Source organism: Setaria italica, chromosome I (genome assembly GCF_000263155.2).
Source record: "Setaria italica strain Yugu1 chromosome I, Setaria_italica_v2.0, whole genome shotgun sequence".
In the NCBI taxonomy this organism is placed as follows: Eukaryota; Viridiplantae; Streptophyta; class Magnoliopsida; order Poales; family Poaceae; genus Setaria; species Setaria italica.
The window spans coordinates 4,946,869-4,959,296 of record NC_028450.1 but is presented as its reverse complement, the minus strand read 5'-3'; the positions used below and the strand labels follow the sequence as shown (position 1 = coordinate 4,959,296).

The 12,428-nt window shown below is 42.4% G+C and overlaps 2 protein-coding genes across 3 annotated transcripts; both read right to left on the bottom strand.

Moving 5' to 3' along the window:
* Window positions 1–166: 166 nt before the first annotated feature.
* Window positions 167–3,728, bottom strand: LOC101784883 (non-structural maintenance of chromosomes element 4 homolog A). Of its 2 annotated transcripts, none has more exons than XM_004951526.4 (7): window positions 3,401–3,728; window positions 3,199–3,279; window positions 1,875–2,115; window positions 1,693–1,789; window positions 1,270–1,486; window positions 1,091–1,182; window positions 167–689 (listed from the first exon to the last, which is right to left on the bottom strand). In XM_004951526.4, the coding sequence occupies exons 1-7, from the start codon at window positions 3,498–3,500 to the stop codon at window positions 456–458; spliced, it is 1,062 nt and encodes a 353-aa protein (XP_004951583.1). In that variant the 5' UTR covers window positions 3,501–3,728; the 3' UTR covers window positions 167–455. The 2 variants fall into 2 exon arrangements, with proteins under 2 accessions (XP_004951583.1, XP_004951584.1); XM_004951527.4 differs by having other exon boundaries at window positions 167–642.
* Window positions 3,729–4,177: 449 nt separating this feature from the next.
* On the bottom strand, window positions 4,178–11,037 carry LOC101785545 (leucine-rich repeat receptor protein kinase MSP1-like). The gene is made up of 3 exons (XM_022827836.1): window positions 11,009–11,037; window positions 8,023–8,221; window positions 4,178–7,188 (listed from the first exon to the last, which is right to left on the bottom strand). The coding sequence occupies exons 1-3, from the start codon at window positions 11,035–11,037 to the stop codon at window positions 4,354–4,356; spliced, it is 3,063 nt and encodes a 1,020-aa protein (XP_022683571.1). The 3' UTR covers window positions 4,178–4,353.
* Window positions 11,038–12,428: the final 1,391 nt, after the last annotated feature.

The window sequence follows — 12,428 nt, the reverse complement described above, 5'->3', positions numbered from 1 at the left end:
GGTTTCTGACAATCATGGTGGACAGTTCCGATGGTTAAACATAAACGCTGCCAGTATTTTCTGTTGTAACTTTGTTTTGTCGAGTTGTTTAACCGTTTGTGGGGTTGTATTAGCTCTCGCATGGGTACAGTAAATAAACGAATAAAAATTTAACAGAACGAGCATCGAATGAATCATCATCAGCCTCTGATGCATCTACATAAACGTCGACGCGTCATGTCTGATCTACAAAGACCGTTCTATGGTTGAAGGATGTCAATGGAAGTTGAAACGACTGAAATTTAGTTACACCTCTACTTCTCAGAGAAGCACGAGCTGTGCTACGACAACATGGCATGGCACAACCGTCCTACAAACCTAACATTTGTACATACAAAATAAGGCAGGCTGCCTGCCCACACCGCTCATGCCAAGCAATTTCTAGGGTACAATGCTCATGCCAAGCAATTGCTAGGTCAGTCCTGATCTCTGAAAAGGCGCTTGCGCTTGGACGTTTGGTTCTCCTCGGGTGTTTCCTGGACTACCTGTTCTTGCAAGACCAAGCCTCGGTTCCGGGTGAGTTTTCTGATCGGCGTTCTTTGCGCACATGCCTCCAGATTTGGCTGATCATTCTCTTCAGTGCAGGTAGCACCCTGGGAGGTCCTGTGAGGCAACAGTTCTTCACCCTCTGAGACTAATTCTTTCATAAGCTGTAAATGGATGATAAGTGAAGAGGTAACATTAGATTACTTGTTAATATATACAAATAAGACTACAGTCACTGTTCCCCACCATGAATTTTGATTTTATTCATTTTTGTTTCTCTAATTTCTCTTGCAAAGGCAGCATGCTTATATGGACAACATGTGGCAGTTTAAAAAAAAACATATGGCAAACTGAATAGGTGAATGTGAGGTTTTCCTAGGTGACATATCTAAATCAGGGGTACTCAAAGGGGAGAGTAGTTCGATATGTTAAGCTAATCCTTCAATTGGATTTCCAACAATTATCTTCCCAAACTAGCAGCAGGCATGAGGTTGGATAATGAATATTTAGGTAAAATATATGTAAGTTTACCAATAAATACAAATCTAATGATCGGAAATTATACCTTCCAGTCCTTGAAATCAAATCTAAAGACAAAATGGCTGTAGGAGACATCTCCTGAGGCTACGTCACTAGCAGCAGGTGCATTTCTTGGGCCTGTTTGAGGTCAACAATATTATTTAGAAACATCTGCAGTAGAATAACCAGAATATAACTTAACCACAAAAGGAATTGAGTACTTACGTACTATATGATGCCCGTTATCGTCTATATTTATTTCCACCCTACCATCTTTCACTAAGAAAGACAGTGCAAAGATATTTTCAACTGTTTGAGCAAATGAAAGCCTGTTCAAAACAAGGTTTTCCAGCCTTGCACTCTTCTTCCGCCTCAGGGTATCAAATATTACCAGCACATTCCTGTCAGTGTCTGTCTTTACTTCCTCTGAAGAATCAGCAAGCTGCATTTTGGAAAAAATCATATGGCTGGAAGTCAGCTCCGAAACAGTCAGCAACCCTAGTGCATATAGATGACAACAAAGTTATAGGAAAGAAAGGCCTATTGCATTGAGATCGAAGGCAAAAGGAAGACCTAAAAGAAACCATGAGTTCACTTGACTTCTACTGTTTGAATGTATGATTTACATCATGAAAAGCATGTTGGTACCTCTTCAGGACGAGTGTTTTCTGTTGGCCGTGCAGTTCGTTTTCTACTAACAGTCGAAACCTTTCGCTGTTTTACTTCTGTATTCATGGGTCCAAGCCTGGAAACATTAAGAGAATGCACAGTTTAAGTCATCTGACTAGCCGAGGATGCATACATAACTTACAAAAAAGAGAGGAGCATACATGGTGCAGCATCCAGGCACAGGCCTGAAGGCATGTGAAACAGAAAGTCCAAGATCTCCCCAGCGCAAGGAGGTGGCCTCATCATCTGGGCTCTCTTGCTCTCCAAATTTCTTCAGCAAAGCTGTTATAAAATCAGAAGGGGTGATTCCTTCACTTGACTGGGACCTCACCGAAGTCACCAATGTGCTGGCAATGTCAAGCAGAGCTTCTGCATCAGCTATTTGCTCCCTAGGTCTCTGCACTGCAGTGTGGAAGGATACTCATTGTGAATTTTAGTGCAGATTAAATTTTGAATAGCCAACCAGCAAGGCATAGCAAAATAAAGCATTTGCTCTCACAATAAATAACCAAATTGGTGTGACAAGCAAATGGTACAATCAATTTTAGCACAGAATGCAATGAGCCATGTAATAAACCAAAGTATTGAGCAAGCAAATATTCAACATTACCAATTGGCACGGATGAACAAACTAATGCAAACTTCACAGTCCCTATAATATGTAATGTGAGTCCATGTTACATGTATTCCAGAAATTTATAAATCAAACTATTAAAGGCAACAACATTAAGATAACAACTTGTTCTCAAAATATACTAATGTCAAGGCTACACACCTAAGAGAAGCATCAAAGTCTATAAACACATCTATGGATTTTATAAACAGTTCACTGATATTACTATTGAACTGTTATTACTATACCCTGATGTTCACTTAATAATTTGCAACATAAATGTCAACAAGAGATTGAAATATGACTAGGAATAAATTAATGCAAGACCTTCATCAGTACAACAAACTGAGCGATGAGTTCAGAACCTCCAAACATTTCAAATTCAGTGTGAATGTCAATAGCAAGTCATGATCGGGGAACAGTCTTTGGAAGCTCTAGAGTGAAACTATACATAAGCTGACTAGAACTTGGTCCCAAGTAAACTACTTTATCAAAGATTTCAGGCTAGCTGTAACTGAACCTATCCTTGATGACAAAATTCGAGTTCAAATAATGCAGCTCCCTTCAATTGGAGCCATTTGTACCCGACTTGTGTGCTATTAAATCAGAAGTGATTATTCCTAAACCTGCTTCAAGCACTCCAGCAAACAACTCTACAGTAACCAGCAATCTTAGCACACCATTCAAATGATAGAAAAACACATCCCTAAATCCAAAACCCAAATAAAAGTTGGATGCAGCAATTCCAATCAAAACCTTCTCGTCTCACGCCACTTCAAAGTTGAATCTCAACCAATCAAAACACTTGTTTTCTGGAATAAAAAAGAAAAGAAATGCAGTTCGTTCGCAAGCAACAGGGAGTCGATCCTCACCGAGCTCGTGCAGGCACTCCACCTGCGAGATGATGGCCGTGAACTTGTCCGAATCCACCCTGGCCATCTCATCCCGCTCATCTGCGCGCAAACAAAGCCCCCTCAAAAGTCAAAATCACACCTCAACCCAACCCAGCCCGACCCAGAAATGGAAGCCCGTGCGAGCCGGCGCGGACAAGAGAGGGAGGGAGAGGCCGCCTACCGCTGATGCGGTTCTTCATGGCGAGGTACCGCGACCGCAGCATCCGCCGCTCCGCCATCCCCTGCCGCTCGCCACTGCTCTCCCCCTGCGCCCCCGCCATCTGTGGTTGGCCCAACCAACCGCTCCAAACCCTAGGCCCCGAGTCCCAGCTCTAACCGCAGGAGGCCACGAGCGATCGGATGGGGAAGGGAAGGAGATGGGGGGCGCGAATCGGAGAGCGCGCCGGCGGGATGCGCGAATTTTTTTTCGGAGGCGGCCGAGCAGAGGAGTGGAGGAGGGCAGCGGGGATTTGAAATCTTCCCGAGGAAGGAACAGGAACCCAGCGGCGCCCCCGCTCACCCGAGCTACCCATTTTTACCCCTCTGCTCGGATTTTTCAATGTTGTGGGGACGGAGGAAAGGGCCCACTTGGCAGCGACGGGCGCTGGGACGGTGGAGGCGGGTGGGGCTTCCGTGTCCTCGCTTTGGGCCAGGACGTCAGTGACTGGGGGGTTTGGCCCGGAAAATCCAATCGCGGATTCGTTTCGCTCGGAAATCTGGGCGCGCCCTGTCTGAGCGGAGCGCTGCCTACGCTTCAGCACTTCGCTTTGGTCCAGAGCAAAGCAGATGGCAAATGGCATCGTAAGTTAACAATCCGTAGTGAAAAATACAGTCAAGGCAAGGCAGTAATGATTTTAAACGCATCACTTACTGAAACATAACAAAAGGCGAAAGAAAATGTAAGAACGGTTTGGCTGCCTGCCTCGACAGGCTCAGGCAGGCGCAACATGCATCAAGATGTGAGGTTCAAGCTAGATTTTATAAACCGACGACAAATCGTTGTTCATTGCAAAAAGGGGGGGAAATGCTCAAACGCAGGGACCAGGAGTACAACAGCATACAAATGACAAATTGACGAGGCTAGTGCATCAATCTAGCCATAAATTTTATTCTACCCAGCGCCTTCATCCTTTCCTAGGAGCGCATCGCTTGAGGCGGGATCAATTGTAGCGAGCTCAATTGCAGACTTTGGGCTTGACTGGTAGGTTCAAAATGCATCGGCCTGCTTCTTATTGACAGCTTACGCCACACATAAACCACCACAATAATGACAATTATAACGGCGGCACAGATGGTCACTGCTTTTAGAATCACGTGAGTTGGATGACCCTCCTTATGCTTGATACTATCAGGAGCACAGATGCCAGGCGCAGCACAATCTGATAAGCTATGCATGCCAATCCGATTACCAGAGAAGTTGGCAAATGTGATGGCAACTATATTGCAGATACCACAAGGGTTGGAACCACTGAAATCATTCTTTGAGAGATCAAGATAGTTCAAATAACTGAGATTGGACAGTGCCAAGGGCAAGCTTCCGGTGAGGCTGTTGTTGTGGATATCAAGAGAAGAAAGTTGTCCGAAATCTGAGATAGACCCATCTAGGCTCCCTGATAAATGGTTACTGCTTGCATTGAAGAAGACCAGCGAGCTCAAGGATTCTTCATGCCAAGGACAAGATAATGGGATTTCACCAGAGAGGTTGTTGTTACTGACATCCAGACGGTTCAGGCTCTTGCTGCATAGTAAGGACTGGGGTAGAGTAGCCATAAATGCATTGCTGGACAAGTTTACAACTGCAATGTTCGGAAGAATGCGGCCTATCTCAGCAGGAATATTGCCATTTAGGTGATTATTAGACAGAAAAAGGCCTTGCAGGGTCAGCAATGGCGCAGACCAAGGAACCATAGGTCCAACTAATGCATTAGAAGAGAGATCAACAGTTCTAAGATTCTTCAGCTCACCAAGCTCGGCAGGAATAGATCCATTCAGCAAGTTACCTTGCAGGTGTAGCTCCTCCAGAATAACACAGTTCTTGATCGCGGGTGGGATACGACCACTTAACAGGTTATATGACAGATCAAGTAAGCCGTGATGTTGAACATACTCTGATTCAGGATGAGTTGGGTTCGTGAATCCCCCACAAATCTCAGCAGGAATAGAACCAGAGAGCTGGTTGTGAGACAAAACCAAGCCAGTGAGCGAAGTCAATTGCGATATGGATCTCGGGATGTGTCCGATCAGATTGTTAGAGCTCAGGTTTAGCTTCACTAGGTTTCTGCAGTTGAAGAGCTCTTGTGGGATGCTTCCAGAAAGTCTATTCCCACCAAGAGATATTTCTGTCAAATTCCCCAGATCGCCGACTGCCTGTGGGATAGGTCCTTCCATGCAGTTACTGCCCATCCGCAACCTCTGCAAGCTGCGGAGCTTACCAATGCTCTCAGGGATATGGCCAGTAAGCTTATTATTGTCGAGGTTCATTTCCAATATGGTTGATGACTCAAACAACTTGCTTGGTAACGCTCCAGTGAAATTGTTGTAGGACAAATCCAGTATCGTGAGCGGTAGCTTAGCCAAGTATTCAGGTATCCCACCATGGAAATGGTTACCTTGCAAATCCAGATGAACCAGGTTTTTGCAGCCCTCGAATGTCTCCTTGATACTCCCAGTCAGATCGTTACAATGCAGGTCGAGTGACTGCAGCAACTTGGCTTGACATATGGTAGGTGGTACCAAACCATAGAACTTGTTATTTCCAAGGTTTACAAAAACAACATTTGCCCATTTTTTAATCCAATCACTAATAGGACCTGACAGTTGGTTGTCTTCCACTTCAAAATGGGCAATATTTTTTAAACCTGCAAGTTCTTCAGGTATACTGCCAGTGAAGGAATTAAAAGACAGACGTAGAAGAGTAAGCTTCTTGCAGCTGCCAAGCTCTTTTGGTATACGCCCTACGAGCTTTGCCTTCCTTGCATTCAGGATAGTCATATTGCCCAAATCACCAACAGATGCTGGGAGTTCTGAGTTAAAGTCATTGCCTGATATGTCAAGTTCCACTAAGCTTCTAAGACCACCAATTGACCAAGGGATGGTGCCTGATAAGCTGCATTCAGTGAGAGAGAGTTCTTTTAGGTGCTTCATGTTACCGATCTCTTTTGGAATCCCTCCAGTGAAATGATTGAACCCCAAAGCTAAACGCTCCAGCATTTTCAGATGAGTAATCTCATTAGGTATTGGCCCCACCAAACTATTTGAAGAGAAATCAAGTGTCAGCAGGTTCAGCAATGCGCTTATTCCAGGAAATATTGAACCAGTGAGCTTATTTCTGCTTGCATCAAGGTAGAAGAGCCGAGTTAGGTTGCCAAAAGCTTCTGGTATTGATCCATCAAATCTGTTCTGGTGAAAGCCCAGGACCTCTAGGTTCTTCAGACTGCCCAGCTCCGGAGGAAGTACTCCAGAGATGTTGTTCTTGGATATCAATAACTTAGTGAGGTTCTGAAGCTGAGCAATGGCAGGGCTCAATTGTCCAGACAACTTGTTTCTGTCTAGCACTATTTCTTTTAGCATCTTCAAATCATATAACGAGAAAGGCATGGGCCCAGTAAGTTGGTTATTGCTCAAGTCCAGGTACTGGAGATTCTGCAAATCTCCCAAGGCTTCTGGAATCATACCAGATAAATCACACCTACTTAGGTTGAGCCAACCAAGTGACCGGAATGCTGTGATGCATAACGGAAAAGGGACACGGAGTGGCACAGATGACAATTCTATGGCCACAACAGCGCTTCCTTTACAAGTTATACCCCTCCAGTTGCATGGCTGAGTTTCTGAACTAAACCAGTCCTGAAGGAAGCCTTTTGATTCAGCGACTGCCTGCCTCAGAGCATATAGATTGTTTATATCAGATTCAGCAAATGCAGAGCTAGCGATGAAGCAGACAAATAGGACCAATAAGCTGATTCCATCCTGCAAAAATGAAAGGCAAAGTTAAAATAAAAGTTATAAATGTGCAGGTAACAAAGTTATAAACAATACCAACACCTTCAACCAATGAAGGACCGTAAAATGCTAAAAGAATGAATCTAAAATGAGAGTACATCGCACATAATAAGTTAAAAGTTGGTTCTGGTTTATAAAATGATTGCACTGCTTATTTTTCAGTTTCCTTACAAACTGAGAAAAGTTCCTATTACAAGTACTTCAACCAGTGGGTCTCTATTTGGCAATGGCTCATGCTTGTGCAGGGCTTATACTAATCGTGTGTCTAAGAAAAGAGATGCTGCTGTATTGGTATACTCATGCTAAACCAGATATCTACTAGGTTTGTAATCAGTGGCGGAGGTGGCGAGTTCACACGCCTAGGGCCAACTTATAAGGGCCTAAAACCATCGAAACCAAGCACATAACGATATGGAACGGTACTTTTTTTGAAACGAAAAAAAATGCATGATTTAACAGTACTGAAGCATAAAATGCATGATTTAGAGTATAATTCAATTTCAAGTCTAATTGTACAACAAACTTGATAAAAACTTTGAAGCTGTATAAAAGGAATATCTAACTGTGCCGATTTGGTTCATCTCCTACTGTTTCTAGTTCCAGATGTACTATTGTTTTAGATTGAGATTGAACTTGAATTATAGGCATAGGAGAGGGAGAATAAAAGAATTTCAATGTCTTCCTCCCGATTGAGTAATTCTACTAGAAATCTACAGATTGTATCATAAGTAACCCATGAATGACGAATTCAATTTGTTCAACTGAGGGACTGACGGATTGGAAAAGGAGCACAGAACTGACAGACCGACTTGCTTCAATGCCGGATTGGGGAATCAGGAGGATTGGGGCACCGGCAGTCTGCCGCGCCACATCTCCCACACGCTCACATCGGCGCCTGCGTGCTCGCCTCCTCGCCGGGCACCCCGCATCCGGCTGCACGGCGCACCGGCAAAGCACGCCGGCCGCGCGTCCAGCCTCCAGGCGCCGCTGCCGGTCCGGCCTTCAGGCCTCCAGCGTCGGCGCGCCACCTACCGGGATCCGCCGACCGCCGGGTTGTGCGCTGCCGTGCCGGCGCCCGGCGCCGCTAGTGTTTTCCCCTGCCGGGTGGCCGTGTCTATTGGGTAACATAGGGATGAACGGCCTTGATTTCATCTAGGTTGCCACGGATGGCTCGGATGTAAAGATGACAAGCAAGTGGGGTTGCAAGGCTGACGTGGATTTCCTTTGGTATCTTTGATAGTATACGTTTGAACGCTAACAAGTAACGTACCGTTTCAAAAAAAAAATGTAATGTACGATGCCCCCCTGCACGATCAGTCGATCATAACGAGCAAGGCATGTACAACCGCAACAAAAAAACACTTGATGGGGGAAAATACATGGAAATTGAAATACACCATGGAACGAGTAATTGAGTGGTCAAACAGCAAAGGCATCTTAGACACTACCTTTGGAGCCATGATTCCGAGCTCGAAGTAGGAATTCCAAAGACTCTGCTTCAGCAATGCAATCGGAGCGTGTCTGCCAGAAATAGACCCTGTAAAAAACAAAAAAAAAGAAGAAGAGAGTAAGCATTTAAGAGTGTTGCACCGCCAATAACTATACATGTAGGGTAATAAAGACAATGCAATTCTACCATCTCAATATGCAATTCTGGGAAAAATCAACATATAAGTTGGGATCGCAAAGCAAAATGGTAGTCTCATGAACTTCGCATAAGAGTAAATACCGAGAAGGAAAACATCATGAAGACAGATCTAGATCGTGAAATCCCTTGACGGTTCTAAAAGGGAGCTGATACGTATGACCTCTACTGACTGACAGAGTTTGATTAAAGTTTCATAATGCAGATCAGTTTGATCTATTGCATCCATTGATAAGCCTTCCATCGATTGCCTATCCCAACCCAATGCTTGTACACTACACGAGTACACGTCCACATGGACTAATGCTCTAAGAATGAATTACACACAACAAGCAAATTGACTACGCACAAGAAGTGAGCAAAACACATGCACAACCACGATGAGGGTTATACCACTAGCAACAAGATAAGAAAGGTAATCAAAGCTCCACGGCTTTCACAATTCTATCGTCTCAGAAAAGGCAACAAGCAAGATCGAAAGATAACTCGTTGCAATACAAATAAATAGAAAAATCGTCTTGTACAAAATGAAGGTGGGACTAGGATGGACAAAAAATAGTAGTTTTTTAGGAAAAAAAGTAACATATAAGCATAGGATCTCAAGCCAAAAAATAGCCTCATGAACTTTGTGTAGAAATAAACTCCAAGGAGAAATGGAGATCTAAATTGTGAAATACCTATTACGCAACAATGAGGCAACTCAGCTTTTCTAGTAGCTACCATCTAACCATCAAAGTTTTGTTAAGCTTTCATACTGTAGATCATGGTCATGCCATATTCTATCCTTCCACTATATACCTAACCTTCCACCAACTGCACATATGACCCAACAGACTGCACACAACCAGCAAATGGACTACACACAGCAAGTGAACGGACCACGCACAAGAAGAAAATGACTAGACACAATAAGTGAACGGACTACACACAATAAGTGAACAACACACATACACAAATGCGACAAGCTTTACACCAATGATAACGAGATATGTAAGATAATTAAAGGTCCACAACTCTTTTATCTCAAAATGAAATAAGGATGACCGAAATTGCAATACAAATGAACTAGAGCCTACAAAAAGATAACAATTTAGGAGAAAAAAAAGAAACATATAATTAAGTAGAGAATCACAAGATAGAAAAAGGCCACGTGAACTTCGTGCGGTAGTAAAATCTAAGGAGAACGAGAACATCAGTAAACAGATCTAAATTGTGAAATCCCATATGACGGTCAACACCTCAGATAGATCTCTACGTTCGATGTAGAGCGCGGTCGCACCACGTTTGATCTGGTCTATCAATATGCCCAGCCTTTCATCGATTGCCTATTCCAACCCAACGACTAAACACTACCCGTCTACAGGGATCAAATCTACAAGAACGGACTATGCGCAACAAGCGAACAGACTCCGCCACAACAAGTGAACAACGCAGGCACAACAACTACATATGCAAGAAGGGAAGTGTGTTGCAATACCACGAGATGGAGTGAGCGGAGGGACGCCGATGATCTCGCTCGCTACCTCGGCCAGCCTCAGTCTCTGTCTCGCGTCGGCGATGCGGCGAGCGAGAGAGGGAGCAGAATGCGCAGGAATGAAGACATGAGTGCCCTGGCTCCCTGTTCCGGTAGGTATTTATCAGCATGGTTCATGCTTATTCTCGTGATGGTGCCACGCCGTTCACCTGCTAGGGTGATTTCCTCTTTATTGTAGCTTTGATAAACCATCTATTTTTTTAGCAGGATTTTCATTTTGGTTCATGATAAACCATCCATTTTTTAGCAGGATTTTCATTTTGGTTCACCTTACAGCAGTAAACACCTCCTACTCTATAGAATTCAGTCGTTGTCATGGGCTTCTATATAGAAGATGCTGCAAAAAAAAATTTTGCGGATGACATTGAGCAAACTCTTTGCCTTTTCTTAAGATGCCAGGAATGTACAAACTTGCTATAGTATTAGTTTTTCTAAAGGAAAATAGAGCTTTATGTATTACTAAGAAAAAATCATGTTAATTTGCTCCACACATAGAGGCGCTTGAAAATGCCACACAACAATGTATGTTACGCCTAGCGAGTCGTGCCAACCTACGCGTCACATGATTTACACGCTATTCAACACTAAACGTGAAGCGTTGTAGCAACCTTGAACCTTCCCTGGTGATGGACACCATCCGGGATCTCGCGAATTCACCAACAAAACGTTTCCGGGAGAAATCGAAGCAAAATCCTTTCTTGGAGAATCCTGAACTTTAATTTGCTAGACGGTACCACATTCATTGCCTGCCATGGCTTCAGTTCTTCTGCATTACCCATTTGCCCCTATTGAAAATCCCCTAAAAAATTAGTTTTGTAATGAATCAATATGGATATTATAGGAATAACGCAAGAATGAACAAATTACATAATTAAATATTATGCTATCATCTTTGAAAGGTAAAAAAATATTTTACATTCTTCTGAAAAGAAAATGGATAATTTCGCTCTTGCAAATAGGGAACCCAAAATACTTGTTGCGTAAAAATATTAAAGGAGGGAAAGTTACTATTGAAAACTATGTTCGCGTATTTAGGAGTGCAAAAATTAGTCCATCAACGGGTGACTTTTGAAAACAAATCATAAGTCGACCACATGCTCCCCGAGTCTCCAATGAAGCTTTATATGTAAATTTTAGCTTTTGATGCAATCTACAACTTTATTGTTAGTAATCTTTTATTTGGCACTATTTTAGTGGCCAAAAGGAAGCTATATAGTTCATGACTAGTTTCCGATCTAAAAAGATCCGAGAATTAACGCATGTCAAAACTTTACAGCTGCCTTTCAGACTAAAAAATACAGTTTTGAAATTGAAAACGTATCAACTACAAAGTTGTAGATTGCATTGAGAGCTACAACTATAAAGATCATATCCATTTGAGATCACATGAAATAGTTATGATTTTTCTAAAGTCATATGTGGATGGACTAATTTTCACATTTTGAATGCACATTTATGTTTTCTAATAGTAACTTTCATCCTTTTATCTTTTTCGCACATTTTTCATTATTTGGAAGAAAAATTACTGTTCTCGCAGTTTGGGTGTGTGGAGATATTTTTGCATTCCTGTATAGTGAAAATATGCATTTTAGTAGGACATTCATTTCACTATACCTTACAACATTAAACAGCTATTACTCTATTGAATTCAGTAATCGTCATATACCCATATACAGGACAAAGAACATTTCTTGTTGCGAGCGAGTAAAAGCAAACTATTTGCCTTTTTCTGTCTAAAAAAGAAATTAAATTATTTTTTCCCATTTAAAGACCCCATGACATGAGCGTGGACATTTTCTCGGTCCTAGTTTTCAAAGGAAAAATAAAACGTTATATATTACTCCCTCCATCTATGTTTACAAGGTATGGTATAATTTAGCACGGTATTCCAAATAACAATTTGACCATTTATTTATCTTATAGTATATTGTTTATGGTTATAAACTTATAATCATTGTAGAGTATATTTGATTACGAATCCAACCATATAAAGTTTACATTATAAAAATAAAAAATTAATAGTCAAAT

What these genes read in the sequence shown, in the direction of transcription:
- LOC101784883 (XM_004951526.4), bottom strand. Translation starts at nt 3,500, where the DNA reads ATGGCGGGGGCGCAGGGGGAGAGCAGTGGCGAGCGGCAGGGGATGGCG. An exon ending in AAAACACTCGTCCTGAAGAG is followed by an intron (nt 1,487 to 1,692) that starts GTACCAACATGC and finishes TCCAAAATGCAG; the next exon opens with CTTGCTGATTCTTCAGAGGA. An exon ending in TAACGGGCATCATATAGTAC is followed by an intron (nt 1,183 to 1,269) that starts GTAAGTACTCAA and finishes GACCTCAAACAG; the next exon opens with GCCCAAGAAATGCACCTGCT.
- LOC101785545 (XM_022827836.1), bottom strand. Translation starts at nt 11,037, where the DNA reads ATGGTGTCCATCACCAGGGAAGGTTCAAG. An exon ending in ATCACCAGGGAAGGTTCAAG is followed by an intron (nt 8,222 to 11,008) that starts GTTGCTACAACG and finishes GGAGGCCTGAAG; the next exon opens with GCCGGACCGGCAGCGGCGCC. An exon ending in GCATTGAAGCAAGTCGGTCT is followed by an intron (nt 7,189 to 8,022) that starts GTCAGTTCTGTG and finishes TCATTTTTGCAG; the next exon opens with GATGGAATCAGCTTATTGGT.